The 24,841-nt window shown below is 43.6% G+C and overlaps 1 protein-coding gene across 1 annotated transcript in view; it reads left to right on the top strand.

The window, feature by feature from the left end:
- SLC25A22 (solute carrier family 25 member 22) overlaps window positions 1-24,841 on the top strand; it is a 69,460-nt gene that overhangs the window by 30,749 nt on the left and 13,870 nt on the right. Inside the window, exons 4-7 of the mRNA XM_073658673.1 lie at window positions 10,064-10,119; window positions 11,795-11,885; window positions 22,738-22,856; window positions 23,968-24,124. Coding sequence (XP_073514774.1) covers window positions 10,064-10,119; window positions 11,795-11,885; window positions 22,738-22,856; window positions 23,968-24,124 — 423 coding nt within the window. The remainder of the gene's footprint in view (window positions 1-10,063; window positions 10,120-11,794; window positions 11,886-22,737; window positions 22,857-23,967; window positions 24,125-24,841) is intronic.

The following is a 24,841-nucleotide window of genomic DNA, read 5'->3' as shown; positions in this document are numbered from 1 at the left end:
CAGCTATTTGCAAATACCTGTTAGCCGTTATACCCATTATATTGGCGGCTCCTGCACATCACTATGCGCTCACCAGAACTGCGATGTACAATTATTGTAGTTTGCATTAAAGGGTTTTTATTGGTGAAAACAAGTTATCAGCGATGCACAGGTTGGGAAGGTGATCACTTATTTATTGGTGGAATCCGCACTGTCAGAAGATTGTGGCACTTTGAGTATTTGGTGAGATTTTTACCTCAGTATTTGTAAGACAAAACCAGGAGTGGAGCAATCAGAGGTCATGTTTTATGCATTTCTCACCCACTCCTGGTTTTGTCTTATAAATACAGAGGTGAAAATCTCACCAAATGCCAACTTTCTTTCTCTGGTGAACCTCTGTAACTGCATCTCTGCTGCTGTGTAATAGTCACAAGACAGGGAGGGGTTAAACATCCAAGTATTTAATATCTATTGGAAATAAAGAGGTTTCCCCTTATTGATATCAGATAAAACAAATGACCAACCACAATCCACTCTACCAAGACCAATATTACCAGATAGAAGGCAGAAATACTACCACACCGTGACCAGATCACATATTACCACCACATAGTGCCCAAATAATGCCATATACAAGGCACAAATACCGCCACACCATGACCAAAGCACATAATACCACCACATAGTGATCAAATGCTACCAGATACAAGGTATAAATACTGACACACTATGAGACCACATATTATCACCATGTAGTGACCGAATAATACCACATACATGGGACAAATATCGTCATGTCATGACCAAAGAACATAATGCCACCACATAGTGACAAATAATACTAAAATAATAAAAATGTAAAAAAGCTCTGTATATTGGGTCAGTGTACAGGTTATACAGTGATCACCAGTGACATTATACACGGGAGCTCTGTATATAGTGTACAGGTTATACAGTCATCACCAGTGACATTATACACAGAAGCTCTGTATATAGTTTCAGTGCACAGGTAATGCAATGATCACCATTGATATTATACACAGGAGCTCTGTATCTAGTGTCAGTGTGCATGTATAGGTAATACACATACTCACAAGTTCTTTATCTGTCGCAGACCGATATATCACATCTTCTATGCAGGACTTATCTCTGCAGAAAATAACATAGTTAGCTATAACTGATGACTTCCAGAGCACAATCCACACTTTTCCCAAGACTTCTACACTACATAAAATGACAAATAAGCAACATAGTGCCGCACTACACAGTAACAATGCTCCAGTGTCATCCTGTGCCTGCTCATCTGTCAGCAGACATATTTGTCTGATGGCAAAGATGTAGCAGAGCTGAAGACAGAAGACCCATGGATTACGTCGGAGCGAGGATTTTTTTTTATTAAAGATGGAGTCCCTTAGGCTATGTTCCCACGCGGCGTAATAGACGCATATTCCTGCTTTTATGTGGCTCTTTAGAGCGCTCGCATAAAAGCAGTGCCAAAGAAAGCTGGAAACGTCTTCCAGCAAAAGCTATGGCTTTTGCTGAAAGGCGTTCAGACGCCGCATTTTGCCACGTATTTTTGCACGGGCGCTTTCACTGCAATAGTGGCCGCGCAAAAAGAATTGACATGCCAATTCTTGGCGTTTTTTTCGGCGCGCTTTCCCCATAGGCTACATGTTAACATGGCCTCAGGAAAAGTGCGCTGAGAAAAGCGCAACGTCGGCATGCAGTAGCGATTTTTTGCGCGCAAAAAATCGCCACTGACAAATACGCGGCCAAAAGCGCCGCATATGAACAAAGCCTAAATGTGTTTTGTGTTTTATTTTTAATTTAAAGAAAAATTTCTGTGTTTTCTTTCTGTTTAGTAGAAATTCATGGTGGCCATGTCTAATTTGGCGTGACACCATGAATTTCGGGCTTAGTACCAGCTGATAATACAAAGCTGGCCTGGTACTAACCCTATTATTACCCAGGGTGCCACTCACCACCAGGGCCGCTGGAAGAGCCAGCTAAAGCGCCTGGAAATTTTCAGGGGTGGCTGCGGGCTGCGATTTTCAGCGTGGGGGGCCAAGAACGCTTGGGCCTTACCATACTGAGAATCCCAGCCCCCAGCTGCCTTGTTTTATCTGGCTGGCGATCAACATATGGCGGGAGCACACGCCGTTTTCTAAAAAAAATATTTTAAATAAGTTTAAAACAAATATTCGGCTTCTCTGTCTTTTGATCGCCAGCCAAGGTAAAGCCAGGCAGCTGGGGGTGGCAGGCCGTAGCTGTCCGCTTTATCTGCGGTGAGAATCAAAAATTCTGCAGAGCGCTACATCATGTTTTTAAAAATGATTTCTTTTCACACTTCTATGTCACAGACCCAACAGCCAATCACAGATGCTCTCAAAGAGGATGGGCGGCCGTGATTGGCTGTTCAAGTAATCTACAATCAGCCCATACATTCTAGTATGGTACTATGTATGGGCTGCTTTCAGGTTACTCAAGCAGCCAATCACAGACGCCCATTCTCTGTGTCAGCGTCTGTGATTAGCTGTTGGGACTGTCACACATATAGAAGTGTGAAAATAAATAAATAATGAAAAAAAATGACATAGCGCTCTGCAGAATGTTTGATTCTCAGCGCAGATAAAGCAGACAGCTACGGGCTGCCACCTCTAGCTGCCTGGCTTTATCTTGGCTGGCGATCAAAAGTCAGGAAAGCCCAATGTTTTATTTTTAATTATTTAAAAAAATAATAATAATAAAAAATGCGTGGGTTGATCGCCAGCCAGGTAAAACCAGGCAGCTGGGGGCTGGGATTCTCAGCATGGTAAGGCCCAAGCATGCTGGGCCCCCCATGCTGAAAACAGCAGCCCGCAGCCACCCCTGGAATTGGCGCATTCATCGTAGCACCATTTCCAGGCGCTTTACCCGGTTCTTCCAGCGGCCCTGGTGGGGGGTGGCACGCTGGGTAATAATGGGGTTAGTACCAGCTTTGTATTATCAGCTGGCACTAAGCCTGAAATTCATGGCGTCACGCCAAACTAGACATGGCCACCATGAATTTCTAGTAAACAGAAAAAAAAACACAACACAGAGAATTTTTTTTTATAAATCTTTAATAAAAAAAAATCCACGCTCCGACGTAATCAACATGTCTTCTGTCTTCAGCTCTGCTACATCTTTGCCATCAGACAAATATGTCTGCCAGAAGTCTTCTAGTATTGCTTCATACTAAGGCCTGTGATGCCCTGTGGGAGCTCCCTGAGGGCACCATACTGGGGCGGTGAGATCCTCACTTGGTAGAGTAGTAGAAGCAGCATCTCCATAGTGTGGCATTCACACTACATGCTGCACTACAGGACTCCAAGCCAGCAGCAGGACAGATGAGTGGAGCACTGTCTGGGACCCTTGGCTCCAGGCTGGAGATCCTCCGATGGGCCAGTCCGCCCCTGGATAGCACTCACCCAGGCTTCTTAAAAAAACGTCCTTTATTGTTATGTGCGGGTACCTTGGACCCGTTGAAGCGCCGGAAGGCAGCGAAACGGCTGTTGTCCTTTTCTCCTCTCCCCGCACACCCTCAGTCCGATGCCACACGCTGATATGTCCTGCACACAACAATAAAGGACTTTTTTTAAGACTGGGTGAGTGCTACCTTTATCTCTGCTCTGTGTTGAAGTTATAATTCACTTGGATGTGCACCACCGTCATAGTCTTAAAGCACGCAGTCTGAGGCGATTCCTAGTGTTTTACGTTTGAAAAGCAGCATGGTGCCGGAATGTTTCTCTTGTGTTGAACTACATAAGGGAAAGTGTGCTGAAATAGAAAGAGATCCCCGAGTGAGTAAAAGAAACCCCAAAAATACAAAATAAAGGAGTATGTACTGTTAGATAATATGCCGCCTACTTCCTAAAAAGAAATAGAAGATAGGTGCAGGGTAAAGAACTTAAACAGCAGAGAGATAAACCCTAGCTGGTCTTTTACTGACTGGCTTAAACTACAGCAATATGGCTGGACATATAAATGAGACTATCACCAGCAGGAAATACCAGCAGTAGGGCAGACACATGAGTAAATGAAAACACCTGTTACCCTAAAAAGACTGAAGCAAGGCTAACAGAAACTAAACACAAGAAAAGGTATGTATCTGCTGTGGCTTGGCGGACAGAGAAGCCGACCACCAAGCACAAGCTCAAAGGTTCAAACCCAGATGCATGACAGTAAGTTATTGTACAATAGAATACTGAAATTCAGCTATATAGAATATCAACACAAACCTAATCACACATTATTGTTCTATTATTACAAATATTATTGTCAGGGATGTCTTGGTCCTAATGGTGAATCACTGTCACTATCTGCCCGTTACTTTTATCTCCCTACCACTCTCTAGGCAATATGAGCCGTAATACAGGCCCTAACAGAGGCCTATGATACCACGCTGTTAGGCCGCGAGTTCCTTATCGATGAGTCACTTTGCGCACCAATTACACTGGCCGCCTTCGTCCTCTGAAGCACGGCCCCGGTCCCCTGTGTACGGTACGCCTAGACCGGAAGTCACAGCTTACACGAATGTCCCTCTTCAACAGCTCTGGCTCTGCTGTCTCGGCTCTGATCCATTAGCTCTGGTCTCTCCTCTCCGGTTCTGGCTACTCAGCTCTGGTTACTCGCCCCCGATTCTGGTTACTTGATTCTTCACTTGGGGCTGGTCAGTTAATATGGCGGCCATAAGCTAACCTCGCAGCACCACGCATCCGTCCTGCTACAGGTTCAGGCACCGACTCCTCCTCTTCACTGCCCTTTTGGGCCTTTTATAATTATTAACTGCGCCTTAGCTGTCATCTGACCTGGTGTCTCCTCTAATAATTTCCCCTAAGGAAATAGGTGCTTCGTAATGCAGTTTCTGCTGATGCAATCCTTTCTACTTAGCTACTTTTCCTTGTCCTACAATCTTTGGCTAGTGGATGGCGGCGTTGACTTGTGGACATCCTATTATACACGGCTCAAAAAAATAAAGGGAACACTCAAATAACACATCCTAGATCTGAATGAATGAAATATTCTCATTGAATACTTTGTTCTGTACAAAGTTGAATGTGCTGACAACAAAATCACACAAAAATCATTAATGGAAATCTAATTTATTAACCAATGGAGGCCTGGATTTGGAGTCACCCCCAAAATTAAAGTGGAAAAACACACTACAGGCTGATCCAACTTTCATGTAATGTCCTTAAAACAAGTCAAAATGAGGCTAAGTATTGTGTGTGACCTCCACGTGCCTGTATGACCTCCATACAATGCCTGGGCATGCTCCTGATGAGGTTGCGGATGGTCTCCTGTGGGATCTCCTCCCAGACCTGGACTAAAGCATCCGCCAACTCCTGGACAGTCTGTGGTGCAACATGATGTTGGTGGATGGAGCGAGACATGATGTCCCAGATGTGCTCAATCGGATTCAGGTCTGGGGAACGGGCGAGCCAGTCCATAGCTTCAATGCCTTCATCTTGCAGGAACTGCTGACACAATCCAGCCACATGAGGTCTGGCATTGTCCTGCATTATGAGGAACCCAGGGCCAACCGCACCAGCATATGGTCTCATATGGGTCTGAGGATCTCATCTCGGTACCTAATGGCAGTCAGGCTACCTCTGGCGAGCACATGGAGGGCTGTGCGGCCCTCCAAAGAAATGCCACCCCACACCATTACTGACCCACTGCCAAACAGGTCATGCTGAAGGATGTTGCAGGCAGCAGATCGCTCTCCATGGCGTCTCCAGACTCTGTCACGTCTGTCACATGTGCTCAGTGTGAACCTGCTTTCATCTGTGAAGAGCAGAGGGCGCCAGTGGCGACTTTGCCAATCCTGGTGTTCTGTGGCAAATGCCAAGCGTCCTGCACGGTGTTGGGCTGTGAGCACAACCCCCATCTGTGGACGTCGGGCCCTCATACCAGCCTCATGGAGTCGGTTTCTAACCGTTTGTGCAGACACATGCACATTTGTGACCTGCTGGAGGTCATTTTGCAAGGCTCTGGCAGTGCTCCTCCTGTTCCTCCTTGCACAAAGGCGGAGGTAGCGGTCCTGCTGCTGGGTTGTTGCCCTCCCACGGCCCCCTCCACGTCTCCTGGTGTACTGGCCTGTCTCCTGGTAGCGCCTTCAGCCTCTAGACACTACGCTGACAGACACAGCAAACCTTCTTGCCACAGCTCTCATTGATGTGCCATCCTGGATGAGCTGCACTACCTGAGCAACTTCTGTGGATTGTAGAGTCCGTCTCATGCTACCACGAGTGTGAAAGCACAACCAACATTCAAAAGTGACCAAAACATCAGCCAGAAAGCATTGGTACTGAGATGTGGTCTGTGGTCCCCACCTGCAGAACCACTCCTTTATTGAGGGTGTCTTGATAATTGAAAATAATTTCCATCTATTGACTATTCCATTTGCACAACAGCATGTGAAATTGATTGTCAATCAGTGTTGCGTCCTAAGTGGACAGTTTAATTTCACAGAAGTTTGATTTACTTGGAGTTATATTCTGTAGTTTAAATGTTCCCTTTATTTTTTTGAGCAGTCTATATTAACTGTGGAAAACTTCCATTTGTCCTTCTCCTTACACAAATTTTGGGTGTCAACAAGTATGGGCGCATGTATAGGAACCGACACAATTGCTTTTACATTTTTCACCCAACTGCCAAGAATGTGTATAAAATCTAAAGCAGCTTCTCCATGTGCAGAGTTTTTGATTTGGAGGAGGCTGATGGACAGGTCAGGTCACACCATCCTCAATCAGCAATCATTTTTAGAACAGAAGCTGGATACAAATGTGTCACCCCAGGCCTGGATGCCACAAATATTAAAGGCTGTGTCTGTGTCCCTGGTTAGGGACCATTAGCATGCAGCACCTCCTGTCCCAGGCCAGTAGGGGGCGCTGGCTGCCCTATAAAAGCTGGAACTGGGGCAGGGTTAGAGAAACCAGGACCCACTTTTGAAGTGACCAGAAGGGTTCTCAGAGAAGAGGGACAGGTCAGCAGCAGCTGAGGAGTCTGTGAGGCAGAGGAGAAACTGCAAGCCAGGGACAGAGGCGACGAGAGCCGGTCCTGGCAGAGAACCAATCTACCGGACATTGGGGTCCGAGGCTGTCAGGGTTATAAGCCCAGCAGCAGAGAACCAATCCGCGAGGGATTTCATGTCCTTTGGCCTAAGAAGCCTGGAGGCTCCGCCACAACAGAAGGGACCAGCAAGGCCAAGAGAGGCCAAAGGTAAAAGGAACCCAAGTTGCAAGCCATACGGGCAAGAAGTACACAGCCAGCTCAGGGACGTGGGCTATTACACCACGAAGAGGGGGATAGTCAGAAAGAGCATAGAGAGAACGGTAGGCCTACACACTCACCCTGACCAGTGGGGCTCGCCCGAATGCTCTCCGATACCCAGGCCCATTCCTAACCAGTACCACCGTTGGGTCAGTAATAACATCTGCAATAAAGACCCTGGACTGTTTGAAGTGGACTCTGAACTCTTACTATTGTGGCCTGCACTATCACCCCCAGCATTCACCTACACTGCCCTGAGGCTACACTCTTCCCGTGGGGAGTTATCCTACCCCTGTGCTGCACACTAACACCAGCCTCAGTGGTCTGCCTCGCAGCGGCGGTTATCTCTGACCGCAATCCACGGGTGGCGTAGTCGGACATTCAAAACACTGATAAATAGACTGCCACAATTGGTCTGACCACCCTGAGCCACGGGATCGGGTAGCCACTACTACCCCCAACATTGCACTGAAGCCCGGTTCCGGGTACTCCACGGCCCAGGGGGCGAGTCACAATTACATGTCTGGTTTTCGTGTACATGTGCTATCATACCTGTGATTGCCTATGGGGTCATTCATATGTCCGTGGATGAAATTTGGGGCAGAAAGTCAGCTTAATGCTACTGAGTCCCATTATGAAATCTGTAACAGAGCCTCACCTACTATTTAAATTTACAATACAGGTGTCTCTTTATATTGAAAATGTACATTTGGACCTTCTAAGGCGCCAGAAACCCCATTCATCCCTTAGGCCACGTTCACACGTTCAGTATTTGGTCAGTATTTTACCTCAGTATTTGTAAGCCAAACTCAGGAGTGGGTGATAAATACAGAAGTGGTGACGTGTTTCTATTATACTTTTCCTCTGATTGTTCCTCACCTGGTTTTGGCTTACAAATACTGAGGTAAAATACTGACCAAACAATGAACATGTGAACGTGGCCTGTATTAGGATGTATCACAACATCAAATGTTGGTAATTTATTTTTGATTGAATGACTCTGATGTGATGAGTAGAGACAAATGTATATACATTATGCAACAAACATCCCCTGGAAAATTCAGTCTATAGCAAACTAATGACCACAAGCCACCGCTGAGAAGATCAAGACAGTCCTAGCAAACAAAAGAGCTGCTGATGTTTTCAGAACAATGGACGTTCCACCCCAGTGTCACAGGCTCAACATTATTCAATGTATTTGAGATTACTTCAATCGTGACAATTAGAAACTCAGCAGTGTGTACAGAAAAGGCTGAAAATATACCTTTAAAAAAATTAAAGTAATTCAAATAATAGATTAATGAAATACTGAAAAAATATATTTGATAGTTAAGTTTCCTGTTGAATTTACTAGCGAACATCTTTACTGCTTTTTATATCTGACACTGAAGAATGACTTAAAGGGGTTGTCCACTACTTTATACCCCCCCCCCATGTGTCCCCCCGGGGCCACTAAGACTTTTTGTAAATACCTTCCGTTGCAGATAATGCCTGTGAGTGGCGCTATCACTGGCCGCTCACAGGCATCACGTGACCCCCGGCTGCAGCCGGCTCTGACATCTGTTGATGTCACTAGAAGTGCTGGCAGCAGCCGGGGGTCTTTGTCTTCCGCGTTTCAGGTGGATGCCAGGCTGTGGGTGGGGTTACCCCCCCCGCATCACACCCGGCATCCACCGCGCGCTCTGCCTCTCCCCATTCATTGGGAAAGCGCGCGGAGGATGCCGGGTGTGATGTGGGGGGGGGGGGTAACCCTGCCCACAACCCAGCAGCCACCGCGGGGACCCCAGCGCTGAGTCACGCCTCACTTGTCATGGTGTCAGCGCGGGGTCACGTGATAGCGCTGCTCACATTATCAGCAACATAAAGTATTTATAAGAAGTCTTAGGGGGCCCAGGGGGATACATTGGGGGGGGGGGGATAAAGTACTGAACATCTTCTTTAAGGAGAATCCATCAGCACAATTCAACACCGCCCCCCCCCCCAAAAAAAAATGTTTCTATGGTCATGTAGCTCTCTGAAAGATATTGTCATCCACACCTTTATTTATTCTATCTGTTGCAATCCCTCACTGAAAACCACTATTTCAATTCATGTGCTAATGAAGCCTAAGTGCTCTATGTATGTCAAAGCACTTCTCAACCCTCTGCCTCCTTGGCTCTTTCCTTTCTATCTACAACCTATTTTCTCTGCCTTCCCTGAAAACATAAATGCTTTCCCCCTCTCCACACTTTGATCTGCTCTGTAGAGCTCTCTCCCCCACCCTGCTGCTCTCTATATAAGGCCGGGGTCACGCGGTCGTCGATTCTCTCATGCGAGAGAATCGGGGCTGATTATACAAATACTCTCGGATCAGTCAAACTCTGTCAGAACATTAAAAGTTTTTTTCAGGATCCCCACACAAAAAAATAGTTAAAACTCATTACTACGGTGTAACATATATGATCAGACTAACTGTTTAAAAAAAAAATCAATAAGTGTAATAATAGAAATTTAGAATTCCCAATGAGAATGAGTGAGAGCAAAGTTAAATAAATAAGTATTTGGAAAACCCCTTTAAAGTTTTTGTCTTAGTTGCAGACTCTTTAGAGGTGTACTTTTGCTGCTGAAATTTCTGTGACTGTCCATTCTTCTGCATTTCCATATCGGCCGCTAAAACAATTGCATTCAGCTGAATGGAACTGAATTTTAATTGCAAAAATTTCAATAAGAAATCTTCCGCATGTGAATCCACCCTAAAACGTACAATACAAAATGAGTCATCAAAACTTTTTGTTTATTAAATTTACAGGTCAGACTGCCTTATTAAGACGATCCGTTCAGAGGGATACTTTGGCATGTATAGAGGTACTTACACTATCATGTTGTATACTGTTAGAAACTTAGCTAACTATGCTCCAGTTACATCCTATTAGAATAACTACGGCTGCCTGTGAGGGAATCATGATCAGGGCTTAACAAGATGCATTAAGTTGGCTTTCTATTTGCTTTAAATTGACTAATTTATGACTGAATTGGTTTAGTAGCACCAATAGGGGCAGGATATGTGATTGCCAGTGGCAGAATAAGTGGCTATGGACTGTTCAAAAACTGTGGACCCCCAGATGTGACTAGGGAAAAAAAGGGATTGGATTAAAATATAACATATGACCCTAACTCTCTATTCCCCCACCAAAAATACAATACATACTAAACCACAGACTTTACAAACCTCATACAGAGGCATCATTCACTTTATTTAATAAGGGAGGACACGGTATATATTGTTGAGGACATGATATAATAAGAGACATCATATTTAATAAGGGAGAATACTATGTAATAAAACATATTGCTATACATAATAAGAGAGGATACTATGTAAAAATGGATTGCGCTATCCATAATAAGGGAGGACACTATTTAACAATGAATGGCGATAAACATAATAAGGAAGGAAATTATATAAAAAGGGACAACTCTATACGTGATATGGGAGCACACTATGTAATAAGGGCTGAGACTCTACATTATCAGGCAGGATAATATGTAATGAAGGAAGGTAATATACATAATAAGAGAAGACACTATGTAATAAGATACATACTAATGGAGGCCACTATAGCAGATGGAGTTATGCAATAAGGAATAGCGCTATGCATAATAAAAGAGGTCACTTTGTAATAAGTGATGGCACAATGCATAATAAGAGAGGACATTGCATGTAATAAGGGATGCCGTTATATTTTTTATAAAGCAGGACACTAATAACAAGGCGATATACAGTATATGACTGAGGATACTATGTAATAAGGCACAGCACTGTACATAATAGGGGAGGATATTATGTAATAAGGGAAGATATTATGTAATAAGGGACAGCACTGTACATAATAAGGCAGGGTATTATGTAATAAGGGACAGCACTATACATAATAAGGGATGATATTATGCAATAAGGGACAGCACTGTACATAATAAGGCAGGATATTATGTAATAAGGGATAGCCCTGTACATAATAAGGGACGATATAATGTAATAAGGGACAGCATATGTACACAATAAGACAGGCTATTATGTAATAAGGAACAGCACTGTATATAATAAAGCAGGACCGCTTCTACTGGATACTGCATGGATTAATAATTATGTACGGTAATTTATAATGTCTGAAATAAAGAGCTCTCTGGTACAGAAATGAAATATTTATATTTTGCAAGACTCTCAATGGTTAGGTATCCTATCTTATTATATCAGGCTCTGATTTCTTTATATACCCATGGGTATAAACAAGCATTCACCTTCTTGAAGGATATATTATATATTGCATGGAAAATTTCAGCAGTGTCCTGACCTCAAATACTCCCGCAGCATGCACACTAATCCTGTTTTCTGAGATACGCCATATGTTTGCATATTTTTTATAACATATAAGAAGAATTGCATTTATGTAAACCTAAATATTGCACACTAAGCAGTTTTTAGGTAAAACTTATGCGGTATTCAGCCTCTCAGGAGTTCATACTTGTTCTCGTTCTGCAGGTGCTGCTGTAAATTTAACTCTTGTTACACCTGAAAAAGCTATTAAACTAGCTGCTAATGATTTCTTCAGGCACTCGCTGTCCAAAGATGGGTGAGTAATGTAAAGTTTGTGACTTTTTTTTTAACAAAAATTTATCTTGCGTGAAGGAAACTGCAAAGCTTTCATGGCATGGATGTGTATGTCTACACCCACGTCCATTGAGTGCAATGCACATATTCTAGTCTACAGTATATACACATAGGCCTGCATTTACTATTAAGGATGTTGCTCCTGGGTTTTTTTGTGTAGTTTTGGGCAAAATTCTCATATGGTTCAAAGGGTTCTTTTATGCCCTATAGGCTCCAGGACCCAGGCGAAACTACAACCCCTGACTGTCACGTGAGGTGTGGGAAAGACTTAGTACAACACAGATGGAAGAGGGAAAGGGAGCCCAGACACTAGGGAAAGGGGGGAGTGTAGACCTCATAGTCTGGACTAGTTTCACCCTATCTGAACTACCGTCCCTATATTGGCTCTTCACCAATCGCCGCACGCGTGCCTCGCCCTGACTTTCCCTGGCGTATGACTAAGGCTAGGGAAGGAAGGAGATGAGCACTAGTTGATCTCCACTAAACTCTATAGACAACAAAGGTAGACAAACAGGGGGGAATTGCTTAGCTTTAGACGACTCCAAACAAATGCGCACATGGCCTCAAGCTCCAGAGAGGACGAAGTACTGCTCCTGCCAAAGCCTCACAAGTAGTAATGAATATCGCAGACACCACCTAGACACACCAGGTATTTATACACCCAGGCCAGGGAGTTAGTAAGCCAGAGGTATCAGCTGGGTCCTAGGGACAGCCAGCGTCAAGAAGATGTCTGTGATGCCAAACGTAGAGATCTCCTGCAACCAACTGCAGGGCGACTGTCTGTCACCTCTGACACACCCGTGACTCTGACCTATTATAGTTACACCCCTGAGTATTGACTTGTCTATATGCGAAAATGCAAATATTACTTGACATTGCTTGCTGTTGTTCCTATTGGTAGCAACAGGCAGAGTTCCCCTTCATCATTCCTATGAGGAGTGCACTAAATACCTAGAAGACCTCTTTAATCGTTCACATTTGTGATGCAGGTTTTGTTTTTTTTACAGCATCTGTCAACCATTATCAGACCAATTCAGTTACCACCTTTTTCAGGCTCAAAACTGCATAAAAGAGTGGCCATTTTTGTGTTTTCTCCAAAAAAATATTTGTTGGCAGCTTTGCAGACCGGCAATGAAAAGATAATTAATGTGGATGAGCAGATAAGGAGGAAAAACTCAGCAACAGATGGAGAGGAGGCAGAGTATACAGGGAAAGTGGGGGCGACTGCTTGGAGAAGAAATACATATTCAATTGATGAAGGGCGAAAATATATAAAAAAAAAAGAGTAAAAGTGTAAAAGAAATCATTAGTATTCTGTTTAAAAGGTGCTATTTTTTTGGAGGGGTGGAGCGCAAATTTTTCCATTAACACAGAATGAAACCGGATGCAAAAATAATGCAGGCTACTTTTTTTTGTCCCATTGAAAGTCAGGACCCAGATCTTGTTTATGTACAATGGAAGCCAAAAGCAAATAGGAAAACCCAAGGGAAAATTATATTTTAAGCTATTATGGCCTAATAAAACCCCCAAAAGTGAAGCAGACAATGAAGCTCTTAGGGGACCTTGGAAAGATGGTTTCCATTTCTGGTTGGTCTGAACTGCATACTGTACAACTAGTTGGCGAAAACCTGTGCATGACTCTCTTCTAAGGGCAGGTGCAGACAAGCGTATTTTTTGTCATCTGGGAAAATTGGATCAATTATGTTAATTACACTCTGATCAGAGTTTGATTGGAGTGTGATCATAGTGTGCTCCGATTCTCTTGAATGAGGAGAAGATGGAGAAAAAAAATTCTCCATCTTCTTCATTGTGTCAGTCCAAAATTCTCCATCTTCTTCATTGTGTCAGTCCATTGAAATGGGGCTGCCCTCATATGACATCTGAGCTCATTCAGATGGTTTCCACAAACTCATTGACTTGCATAGTCGAGTGTGATCCAAATATCGCATCAAACTCAGGCATGCAACAATTTCTTTCCTCGGACAGACATGTGCACAGCCCCATAGAATAACATTCGTCCAAGTGCCAACCGATGCACCTGTCTTAAAGAGGAGCGGCACTTGTGTCAACAACTTGCCCAAAAGCACATGGAAGGGGAATGGGGGACTTTTCCGTGTATGTTTTTTCAAGGCAAGTTTCTAAAACAGAAATTAAAACTTCAGGGTATTTAATTTCCTGTCTGGCAATAAGTCATCCCTGAGGCTTTATTCACACGTCAATATGTTTGATCAGTATTTGTATGCCAAAACCTGGAATGTCTCCAAAACACAGAACAGGAGTCAATCTTTCAATTATAGTTTTTTTATGTACAGTAAGTTCCACTTCTGGTTTTGGCATACAAACACTGATGAAAAATACTGACCAAATGCTGACGTGTGAATAAGCCCTTAGAAACATTTTTACATGCAATTTAAAGTCTACTTTCCCAATGTAAGGGTTTTAAAACCTAGTCAGAAAAAAACTTGCTGTATACAATGTGTATTTCCCATGTAAATCAATAGGAAGAATATTCAAAGAGTATTTTAAGTGGATTTTGATGTGGATTTTGGAGTAAAAATTCATAATTTATTGGAACAAAATGTTTAAAATAATGACTATCAGTACATATATATGTCAGATAAGGAGGAAAAAGCAATGGAGAGCAACAATAAGTTCCAACATTATAAACTGCACTTGAATGTGCAATGCACCTACATAGACAGTCTCAACATAGCATGTAAAGTAAAAGGCAGAATAGTCATAAACGTAGGGTGAGACAGAAGGAATGGTAAATATTTCTTACCCATGATGAGGGAGGGTCGATATCGGGCCCGCCAGCACTACCCCAACGCGCGTTTCGTTTATGGCTTTCTCAAGGGGAAGTGTCAAAAAACTATGTATAACTGAATGAAATCAGCAGCACGGATATCACCTTTACCTTACTATGAGTGGCAAAACTTTATTGCAATGAGGATGTTGCAATCGCACTGGGTCGTATTGTGTAAGGGGGCCCAACAGTTACTAAGAGAATACTACTGATTATTATTCCTGCGCTATGAAATCACTGTTTCTTATACTATGACATCAGCGTAAGTCACTCCCTGTCTTCTGAGACATCGCTGTGTGCATTGTGCTTATGTTAGATGTAGTATTCCTGAACAGTATTCTTGAGACATTAGCTGTGACACTAGAGTTTATTATTCTTTTTTCTCTGATGATATCCCTGTTTGGAGACATCACTATGATCATTATTGTGTGGGTAAGACCTTGACGTATTGTCCTCTCCTGCGACTTCTCCTGCCATCTCCTTCCACAGGAGAACTGCTACTGTATCTTAGCAACACTTCTTAGTAAGACTGTTTTTGATCAAAAATAGCATAAAGGCAACCCCACCACGGCATGGTGACCCTATTCGAGACGGTCCTAGGGTTCCGTAGGACCGTTCCTCAGAGGGTCTCTGTGCCGTGGTGGGATGGCTTTTATGCTATTGTTGATCAAAAACAATGTTACTAAAAACCCTATGTTATTTAAATGCACTTTTGCTTTTTACTTATTTAGTTACAGCACGGTTTATGTTCAGTACTGTACAGTATATGATACTGTAAAAAGTTTGCTGTAAATATTCTGCACTATTTCACAGCAAGAATTCTTTATATTGAATAAACAGTTCATAACTTTTTAACTAACTACATAAACAGTTCAGTAACTTTACAAACATGCATTCAGGTTTGCAAAGTTACTGAACTGTTTATGTGACGCTCGCAGCCCTGCCCTGGGAAGATGGGGGATACTCGGAGCCGGGTCAGATGTTGAGGGGGATGCAGCCGTGGCCTGGACCCGTTCCGTGCCCAGGGCCGTCACATTAAAAAGAATGTAAGGGCTTTCAGGGTTGAGTGGTATCCTGCCGACTACGCCAAGTATGTGACGCTCGCAGCCCTGCCCTGGGAAGATGGGGGATACTCGGAGCCGGGTCAGATGTTGAGGGGGATGCAGCCGTGGCCTGGACCCATTCCGTGCCCAGGGCCGTCACATTAAAAAGGATGTAAGGGCTTTCAGGGTTGAGTGGTATTTGTCGACTACGCCACCTGTGGTGTCTGGTGAAGGACCACCAGCGCCGCTAGCAGTCCGCTGAGGCCCGGTGTCATGGCGGCTAGAGTTCTCACTGCTCCCCACAGGCGGAGCGTGGCCTCAGGGCAGGCAAGGCAGGATGAAGGGGGGTAGCAGTAGCGCGGGGAGTGCGGGCACCGCTTCACGTGGTATGGCGCGTAATGAACAGTCCGGAGGCCATAGGGGTGAACTTCCAAGGCTTTACTCACTCAGAGATGTTAGTGGGAAGGCGACTCCCTGCTCCTTGCGGAGTCCTGCGGCCACCAGGGACGGGGGTCCGACTACCTCCGAGGAAGTCCAGTGTTCGGTAGCGACCCTACACCAGAGTGTTCCTGCACTACAGACTTCACCCATTCCCATCTGTGCGTGTGTAGATAGGCCGGGTCTCCCTCTGAGCTCCTATCAGGTGTAGGGCACGGGTGGCTATTCCTCTCCATCCCAACCCCGGCGGGATCCTCAGGGCCTAACCGGGCTTTCCCGTCCTGGACGTAGAGTACGAGGTCGGGTGTCGGGGGCCGGTACCCCTCTTGCAGCCGGAATCCCTCTGAATAGATCAGGTAGGCGAGGACAGATGGCGTGCTCCGCTCCGTCAGCATCCTCCCCGGGACCCATTTGTTAGGGAGCCACACTCTAAAGCTCCCGGCCTTCTTGATCCTGGTCCTCGGCCGGGTTGAGACATTCCTTGTCTGCAACCTACCTCTCGTCCCAAAGATCGGGGTACGAGGGCTGTGTCCCATGCCGGTGCAGGCCCACACAGGATCTGCGCTCCCGGAGGGAAGTCACATTACACACAGTATTTTGACAGCACAGAGACAGCCGACAGACTAGCAAAGGCTAGACAAAAGACGGACCGAACAAAGATCAAAGATGGCATTCTATTAAATATGAAATTTGAAGTGTCACTAACTAGTTGTTCCTCCACCCACACCCACTAACTGGTTCCTACCACTTTGTGTTCCCCAGTCTCCCTGTAACCAGGGGAGCAGCACCCAGTGCATAATAGCTCCCTCTGGTGGAATGTGGTGTTGGATGCAAAAGGCTAGGTCACTACCATCAGACCGGACTTACCTCAGAGGAGGAACACCACACTCCATTGGAGAAGTGCAGCATTCCTGTGGCGATTGAACCCTCAGGGGCGCCACATTTATGTAGTTAAACAGTTCTTGCTGTGAAATTGTCCAGCATTGCAATTAGAAGCAGGTGACAATTTGACAGCGACATCCAGCACCTCCACCGATCTGATGGTATCAGCTCCAGTGCTCCAGTGATGTAATGAGTGTGCGGAGCAGAACAGCACATGATTAGTTGTATCGTAGCTGATCTTCAGGACCCAGCAGCGGCCAGTAAACAGTGTGATGAAGATGTGGTGTCCTGCTCCATAAACTGTCTACATAAGGCCAGCGCTGCTGCCCATCACAGCTGATCGGTGCCGTGCCATGGATAAATGGGGGACCATTAATCTCCAGATGAGGCTCTATAAAAACAAAAAAAACAAGCAAGGGATACTTTGAGCTCATTGTTTGTACAATTATGTATTTAGTTCTGAAAATTAATAAAAAAATAAAATGAAGCAGCCCCGTTCCTTAGAGTGTGGGTGCAGCCTCCAAATCCACTGGCTGATGGATAATAACAATATATAGGAGAAAAAGAGGTTGCACTATGTACATAACAAAACAAGAGAAAAAAATTGATTCCATGCAAAAGTACACAACGTTGTGGCTCAAAGTGTGAGCTGAAATGTTACGCACTTTGCACATGGAATAAACCTTTTTCACTTATCTTTTCCTATGTACGGATTGTGACCTCTGAAAATGAATAGATGTATTATGCACAAAAAGTTAATATGGTTTTCCAGGATTTTAATGGGGTTGTAAATGGTCAAAATTGCAAAATGATTGCAAAAATCAAGCAACTTTTTCAATTTAATACTTATTACAAATTCTCTCTGTTCTCAGGAATGTTGAGCATGGAGAAGATTTTTAATATGTAGGAAATTACCTCGGTTACCAGTCACCTCTGTAGTGGCCGGTTTACTAGGCAAGGAGCACCCGCTGGATCCGGCCAGCTACAGAGCCAATGTGCTTCTCCCATGGTTCAGTGCAAAGCTGCCTCTGCTAAACAGAAATAGGCAGCACGCCAGTGGCTCAGCCATGAATCTTCAGGAGTGCAAAGCAGTTTCCTGCAAGGCAGAGTAGAGGTGTGTTCCTGAATATAGTCCTCTTCCTTTCTGAAGAGGCAATTTGCATATTTTATTTCCCAGAAGACCATTGAAGGCTTAAAAGTCTCCTCACATTGGTATGCCATGCTTGCCATGTCAATCTCTACAAGGAGATATGTTACCCCTTGGATCCCGGTCAGACGCCTCTCACTCAGCCAAACCAGATCTCACACTTTGCACTGATGAGGGGCGGCACCCCGAAACATTGTGTCTGCAAATTGAAATTCTGGTTTGGTTTTTATCCTAAGTCATGTGGCAAGGGTCCATATTGACTTTTATGATTGCTAATTCCAATAAATAGTGCTAGAGTTCTAGTTCTCTTCATCTCTGAAGAGGCAATTTGCATATTTTATTGCCCAGAGGACTTAAAAGTCCCTTCTCATTGGCATGCTAGGCTTGGCATGTCACTCTCCACAAGGAGAAATGTTACCCCTTGGATTCCTGAATATAGGAACATGAGAACACTCCTTTAATATTGATGATTAATCTTTAGGGTAGGTCATCAATTTTAAATTCATGGTTGTCAATCTAATAGCCCCAAACTGATCTGTTGATTGTAAGTGCCGGGGTTCAGCAGCTGTGACACATTTATGTCCACTACACCATGTACAGAGCTCGGTCACTGTCAGTATGCTGATTCTTGGTGGTGCTGGGAGTCGGACTACTACTAATAAGAAATTGATTACCTATTTTAAAGCGATATTGCTAGCGAGATTGCTGCTGAGTCACGGTTTTGGTGACGCAACAGCGACCTCACCAGCGATGTCGCTATGTGTGACACTTTGCAACGATCAGGCCCCTGCTTTGAGGTCGCTGATCGCTGCAAAGTGTCCTGGACCATTTTTTGTTCATTGCCCTCCCGCTGGTCAGCACACATCGCTGTGTGTGACCAGCGGGAGCAGCGATCAGGCTGGTAACCATGATAAACATTGGGTTACTATGGGCACACGCGCACTTAGTAACCCGCTGTTCATCATGGTTACGAGCCTGCTAAAGTGAGCGGTAACCTCCCGCTCACTGTAGCAGAGTGGTATCCATGATAAACAACGGGTTACTAGGTGCGCGTGTGCCCCTAGTAACCCGATGTTTACCATAGTTACCAGCCTGCTCCTGCTTCAGCAGGCCGGTAACCAGGAGCTGGACATCGTGGAAAGATTCTTTCCACGATGTCGCTGCTCCCCTGATCGCTGGTGAGCCTGCCTGTTTGACAGCTCACCAGCGACCACATAGCGACGCAGCAACGATCCCTGACAGGTCGTATCGTTGTCGGGATCTTGCAGCGTCGCTAAGTGTGACGGGGCCTTAAGGATTGATCATCAGCAATAAAGTCCTGGAAAGTCATTTTAACTTTTTTTTGTGTAGTATATATTTATAGAAAACTATAACATGGAGATCACAGGTAACCCGCACTTACATGAAATGCATTGTGCAATATTTGTGTATGGGAAAAAAGCACAGCATGCATGATTAGTGCAGCACATAGAAAGATAGGGGAGGTCATGTGCTTTGTGTAGGACTATGGACAGTGAGCAGAGGGAGGAACACACAGTCAGGTCCTTCATCACAGTTGCCATGCCAAAATGCCATCTACATGCAGCTGTAGCCTTTTTTTTCAAGTGTTCATTGTAGAGAGTGCGACAAAGCAAAGCAGGAGGGGGGAGACAGATGGACTAAAAAAAATCACTGGGGTCTGATATATAAAAGGATCAAAAATTCTGCTTCTGCAGCACTTCATATCCCGTTTATAGATTTACCTGCATGTATCTGACCAAGTTTGCCATCTGACGTTAGTAAACTGTACTGCAGTCCTCTGCAGGGAGTTAACCCTTCTCTGACTCAATCTGTGCTATATCAGACTGTACAAACACAAAAATTGTGCTTTGTTTAAGATGGTATACATGCAGCACAGAAACGCATGTTCACAATGGCCATAAATCAGACAAAACCTACAAGAAACAAAATGAACATAAACCCTGCTGTAACTAAATAAGTAAAAAGCAAAAATGCATTTAAATAACATAGGGTTTTTAGTAACACTGTTTTTTATCAAAAGTAGCATAAAAGCCATTCCACCACAGCACGGTGACCCTATTCGGGACAGTCCTACTGCACCCTAGGAACGTCCTGTCTTTTGATATTTGTAGTACACGCCTTCTGACTGAGCACTATACCCATCAGCCTATGGTGGTTTTAAATAGAGCTTGATCCTACCTGCCCATATAATTGTAGGCTTTTAGCCCAGGAGAGGTATCATGTTAAGTCAGGGCCCCAACAAAGGGGTACACCTTGTCACTGGCTTTTGGGCTCACATGAATTGGACAATGTATGCGCTAAGTATCTTAATTTTTTAACTTATTTTCTACATCAGCAATACAATTCCAATTTCATATATGCAATGTTTACATACTATAGTGTCTCAGAGTGCTGCTTTAATTTAATTACAAAAAATTACAGTATAAAACCCTATGGGGATGTAAGTTTAGTTCAGTAGAACATAGGGAGGTCCAGACATTGCAGCCATAATGTGTCTGTATGACAACCATATGAGACTGGCATTATAGCTGTCAAATAAAATGATGTAGACACATTGCTGTTGGTACAAGGAAATGAATCTGACCTTCCAGGCACATGGCTATTAATTAGTTATGGCTATTCACAAACAAATGACATTTTATTGATTTTTGTACTTTACAAGCCCAATCAGACAGTACGGGTCCTAGAACTGCAGCGCAGATTGGGCAGCCACCTGCTGCAAACCAGCTGATAAGTGGGAACTATTCCATCAATTAAACAAACTGAGAATAGATTCTGGCCGCATCCTCGCTGAGAAGCTCACATGGTATCACAATGACTCAGCCCGTAAGCTCCTTACCGCGGCAGCACGTTTTCGGAAAATTACACTGACAATATGTTTAGTCACACCGCATTTAATGCTGACCTAATTCCTATACAGATACCTCCTGGATGCTAATAGAGGCATTTACACCAAGCGGAACAGACTAAGAACGTTCACATAGCTTTTGTCTATACTGCAGCCAAGCTAGTGTCATGTTTGTAGTAACAGATATACCCACAATATATGCTGTGATGTGGCTGAACCTTTTCTGCACTAGTCAGAGATTTCCTTCAAACAGAGAAACACTGCAGAAACGCCACTGATTATAATGGCGTCCAGAGTTGTGTCTAACCAACCTTGGCCAAGGAAGACTGACATGTTGGAACCCCTGGCACTAGTGATGAGCGAGCATGCTCGTTACTCAAGATTTACGAGCATGCTCAGGTGTTTTCCGAGTATCTTCAGTGGTGCTCGGGTGTTATGTTTGAGTCACGCAGTGCACATGATTTGCGACTGTTTGACAGCTTTAATATATGTGAGGAATGCCTGATTCTTAGGCATTCCTCACATGTATTAAAGCTGTCAAACAGTCGCAAATCATGCGCATGGTGTGACTAAAACATAACACCCGAGCACACTGAAGATACTCAGCGAGCACCCGAGCATGCCCGCCGAAAGGGTTAACAGAACATACTCGCTCATCACTACCTGGCACCCAACATCGGAGACTTTTCCTAATCTAGACTTTCCTTAGCTGTCGTGATGGTTAGTCATGACACCATCACTTTACCTTAAAGTCTTTCAGATAGGGGCATTTACATGGGGTGCAGAGGCTGCAACCCAAATGGTAGTTTTGCATTGTAGAAGGTGACTTTTACCATTACTGACACAATTAAGGGGCCATGTTTAGATTTTTTTCTTAAAGCCCAAGATCTTCCAGTGAGACCTTTACTATGAGAGTATACCACTTTTTCAATAATATCTTTTTTATTTGGGGGATTTTTTAACAATTTTTGGGGAGGGGATTATAGTTATAGTCAATAAAGTGAGTGATAAAACATTACAGAGTGATCTAAAACGTGTTCAATTAAACAAGTAAGTAAGAAGTTATATCCAAAGAAGAATCAAGAGAGAAAAAAGGGTTAGTGCAAGAGGAAAAGGATGCGGAAGGAAAAGTTAGGAGAGGTAGAGGGGAAGGGGTTGGAAAGAAAAGGGCAAAGGGATCAGAAAAACGTGGAGAGTATGAACAGGGGAAAAGATCATCCTTATTGAAACAATATTTATAACAAAACACTTTTCAATTTGCTTAGTTAAATATGTGATTGTCCTTGTACTTCTTGGCATATAATAAAGAATTTTATCTAAAAGGGGGCATTCCAACTTGAGGAAAGAAATAGGTTCCAAGGTGACCATGTGGAAAAGTATTTTTTTAAAGAATTATTTCTTAGAGTGTAAGAATGTTCAAAACAATTATGGGTAGACATTATTTTCATTATTTCTGGGATGGAAGGAAACATCTATTGATTTCCACTCAGATGCTACAAGTATTTTTGTTACAGTATACAAATTCTTTGAGTACCTAACATGGTGCATTTTATCAAACACCAGAAGAATCCGAAAATATTATTTATGTGGTATACAATGAGTAATGTCTACGCTGTTTTGACACTGCAGGAAGAAGCTGACGCTGATAAAGGAGATGCTTGCTGGTTGTGGCGCAGGAACATGTCAAGTAATAGTAACTACGCCGATGGAGATGCTAAAAATCCAGCTCCAAGATGCTGGAAGACTGGGTAAGAATTGTGCTATCATTGGAAAGGCCAGGAATAGGCACCTGAAGGTTAGTTGAAGGCAGGGCCGTGGAGTCGGTAAGCCAAACCACCAATGCCATCTCCTCAATTTCCCTGACTCCACGACTCTGACTCCAACTCCGACTACACGACTCCGACTCCACAGCGCTTCCTCACTACTGAGCATGTTCATAAAGTGCAGCACAGATCCTCTCAACTAGAAGCCGAGATCCTTAGATCAGGAACAGAACAGACATTTATAGGACATTTCATAACTTATAAATTCTTATGAAAACATTTACAGAAGATCCTGCATTGTACTACTGAACCCATTTTATTATATATTTTAGGAGTTGGAGTCGGTCCATTTTATACCGACTCCAACTCCACCAAAATGGACACTGAATCTGACTCCTTTACTCTGATTCCACATCCCTGGTTGAAGGGCCTCAATGTGCTGATGTATCATGTTTTACTTGGTGCTTTTAGGAGGGAATGCTTCTGTAATACGATGTTGTGTAATATCATATTTTTGATCTGTATGATGTCCATGTGCCAAATGGATCACACATGGACAGCAACGCAAATCAATACAAGTGAATGGGATAGTTCACATCAATGTTTTTACAAGAGGGCTGACGATCAGTGTGTATAAAACCATAGGGTCTAACTAATGTTTGGAGAGAGACGTGCCTGACATGACAGTGTAAGGAGACTTATAGGCCATGCAATATGGTAAATTAATTATTCAAATTTTCTCTTCAGGGATGACTCAAACTATAGCGCCACCTATTGGATGTAGCAATCCTAAAAGTCAATATTGATTCTTTAACAAGCTTTGCCAAGATAAAAGCCAAACTAGAGTCTCAATTTGCAGACACATGTTTTAGGGTGTTGCCCCTCCTGAGTGCAAAGCTTTTCACACTTTGCAGATAGACAGTTCTCACCCATTAGCTGATATCTAGATCTGGAGCCTCCTTATTATGATCATTCCCAATTCCCAATATGTCTGTCAAGTGCTGAATGTGTTTAGACAGCTAGCCATTATAGGTGATGTTTTCTAAGTTCTGTGTGAAATATATGTATTAACTCTTTGCACATTTTACTTTTATAGCTGCCCAGAAAAAGCTCATGGCCGGTCAGGCCGGACTGAATAGTGCAGCGGTGGAGACCAGCTCAGCGCGACCCACTGCCATGGCAATTTCCAGGGAACTTCTGAAAAGTAAAGGCATCGCCGGACTGTACAAAGGCTTAGGAGCCACTCTACTAAGGTTACTACAGCCAGCTTCAGTATATATACAGATACATTGTATATTTGACTATACACACAGTAAGGTGCTCTTCTTTGTATCATATGCAGTGTGACCACAGAGCTTCATATTACAGAGGAAAACACTCACCAATGTCTGCAGTGTTACTAATGTCTGCAGTGTTACTAATGTCTGCAGTGTTATTAATGTCTGCAGTGTTATTAATGTCTGCAGTGTTACCAATGTCTGCAGTGTTACTAATGTCTGCAGTGTCACTAATGTCTGCAGTGTTATTAATGTCTGCAGTGTTACTAATGTCTGCAGTGTTATTAATGTCTGCAGTGTTACTAATGTCTGCAGTGTTACCAATGTCTGCAGTGTTACTAATGTCTGCAGTGTCACTAATGTCTGCAGTGTTACTAATGTCTGCAGTGTTACTAATGTCTGCAGTGTTATTAATGTCTGTAGTGTTACCAATGTCTGCAGTGTTATTAATGTCTGCAGTGTTATTAATGTCTGCAGTGTTACTAATGTCTGCAGTGTTATTAATGTCTGCAGTGTTATTAATGTCTGCAGTGTTATTAATATCTGCAGTGTTACCAATGTCTGCAGTGTTATTAATGTCTGCAGTGTTACCAATGTCTGCAGTGTTATTAATGTCTGCAGTGTTATTAATGTCTGCAGTGTTACTAATGTCTGCAGTGTTACTAATGTCTGCAGTGTTACTAATGTCTGCAG

This window comes from Phyllobates terribilis, unplaced genomic scaffold (assembly GCF_046119375.1).
Source record: "Phyllobates terribilis strain yellow unplaced genomic scaffold, ASM4611937v1 Scaffold_13__5_contigs__length_258822181, whole genome shotgun sequence".
Lineage (NCBI taxonomy): Eukaryota > Metazoa > Chordata > Amphibia > Anura > Dendrobatidae > Phyllobates > Phyllobates terribilis.
This window is presented reverse-complemented; position numbering and strand designations above follow the sequence as displayed.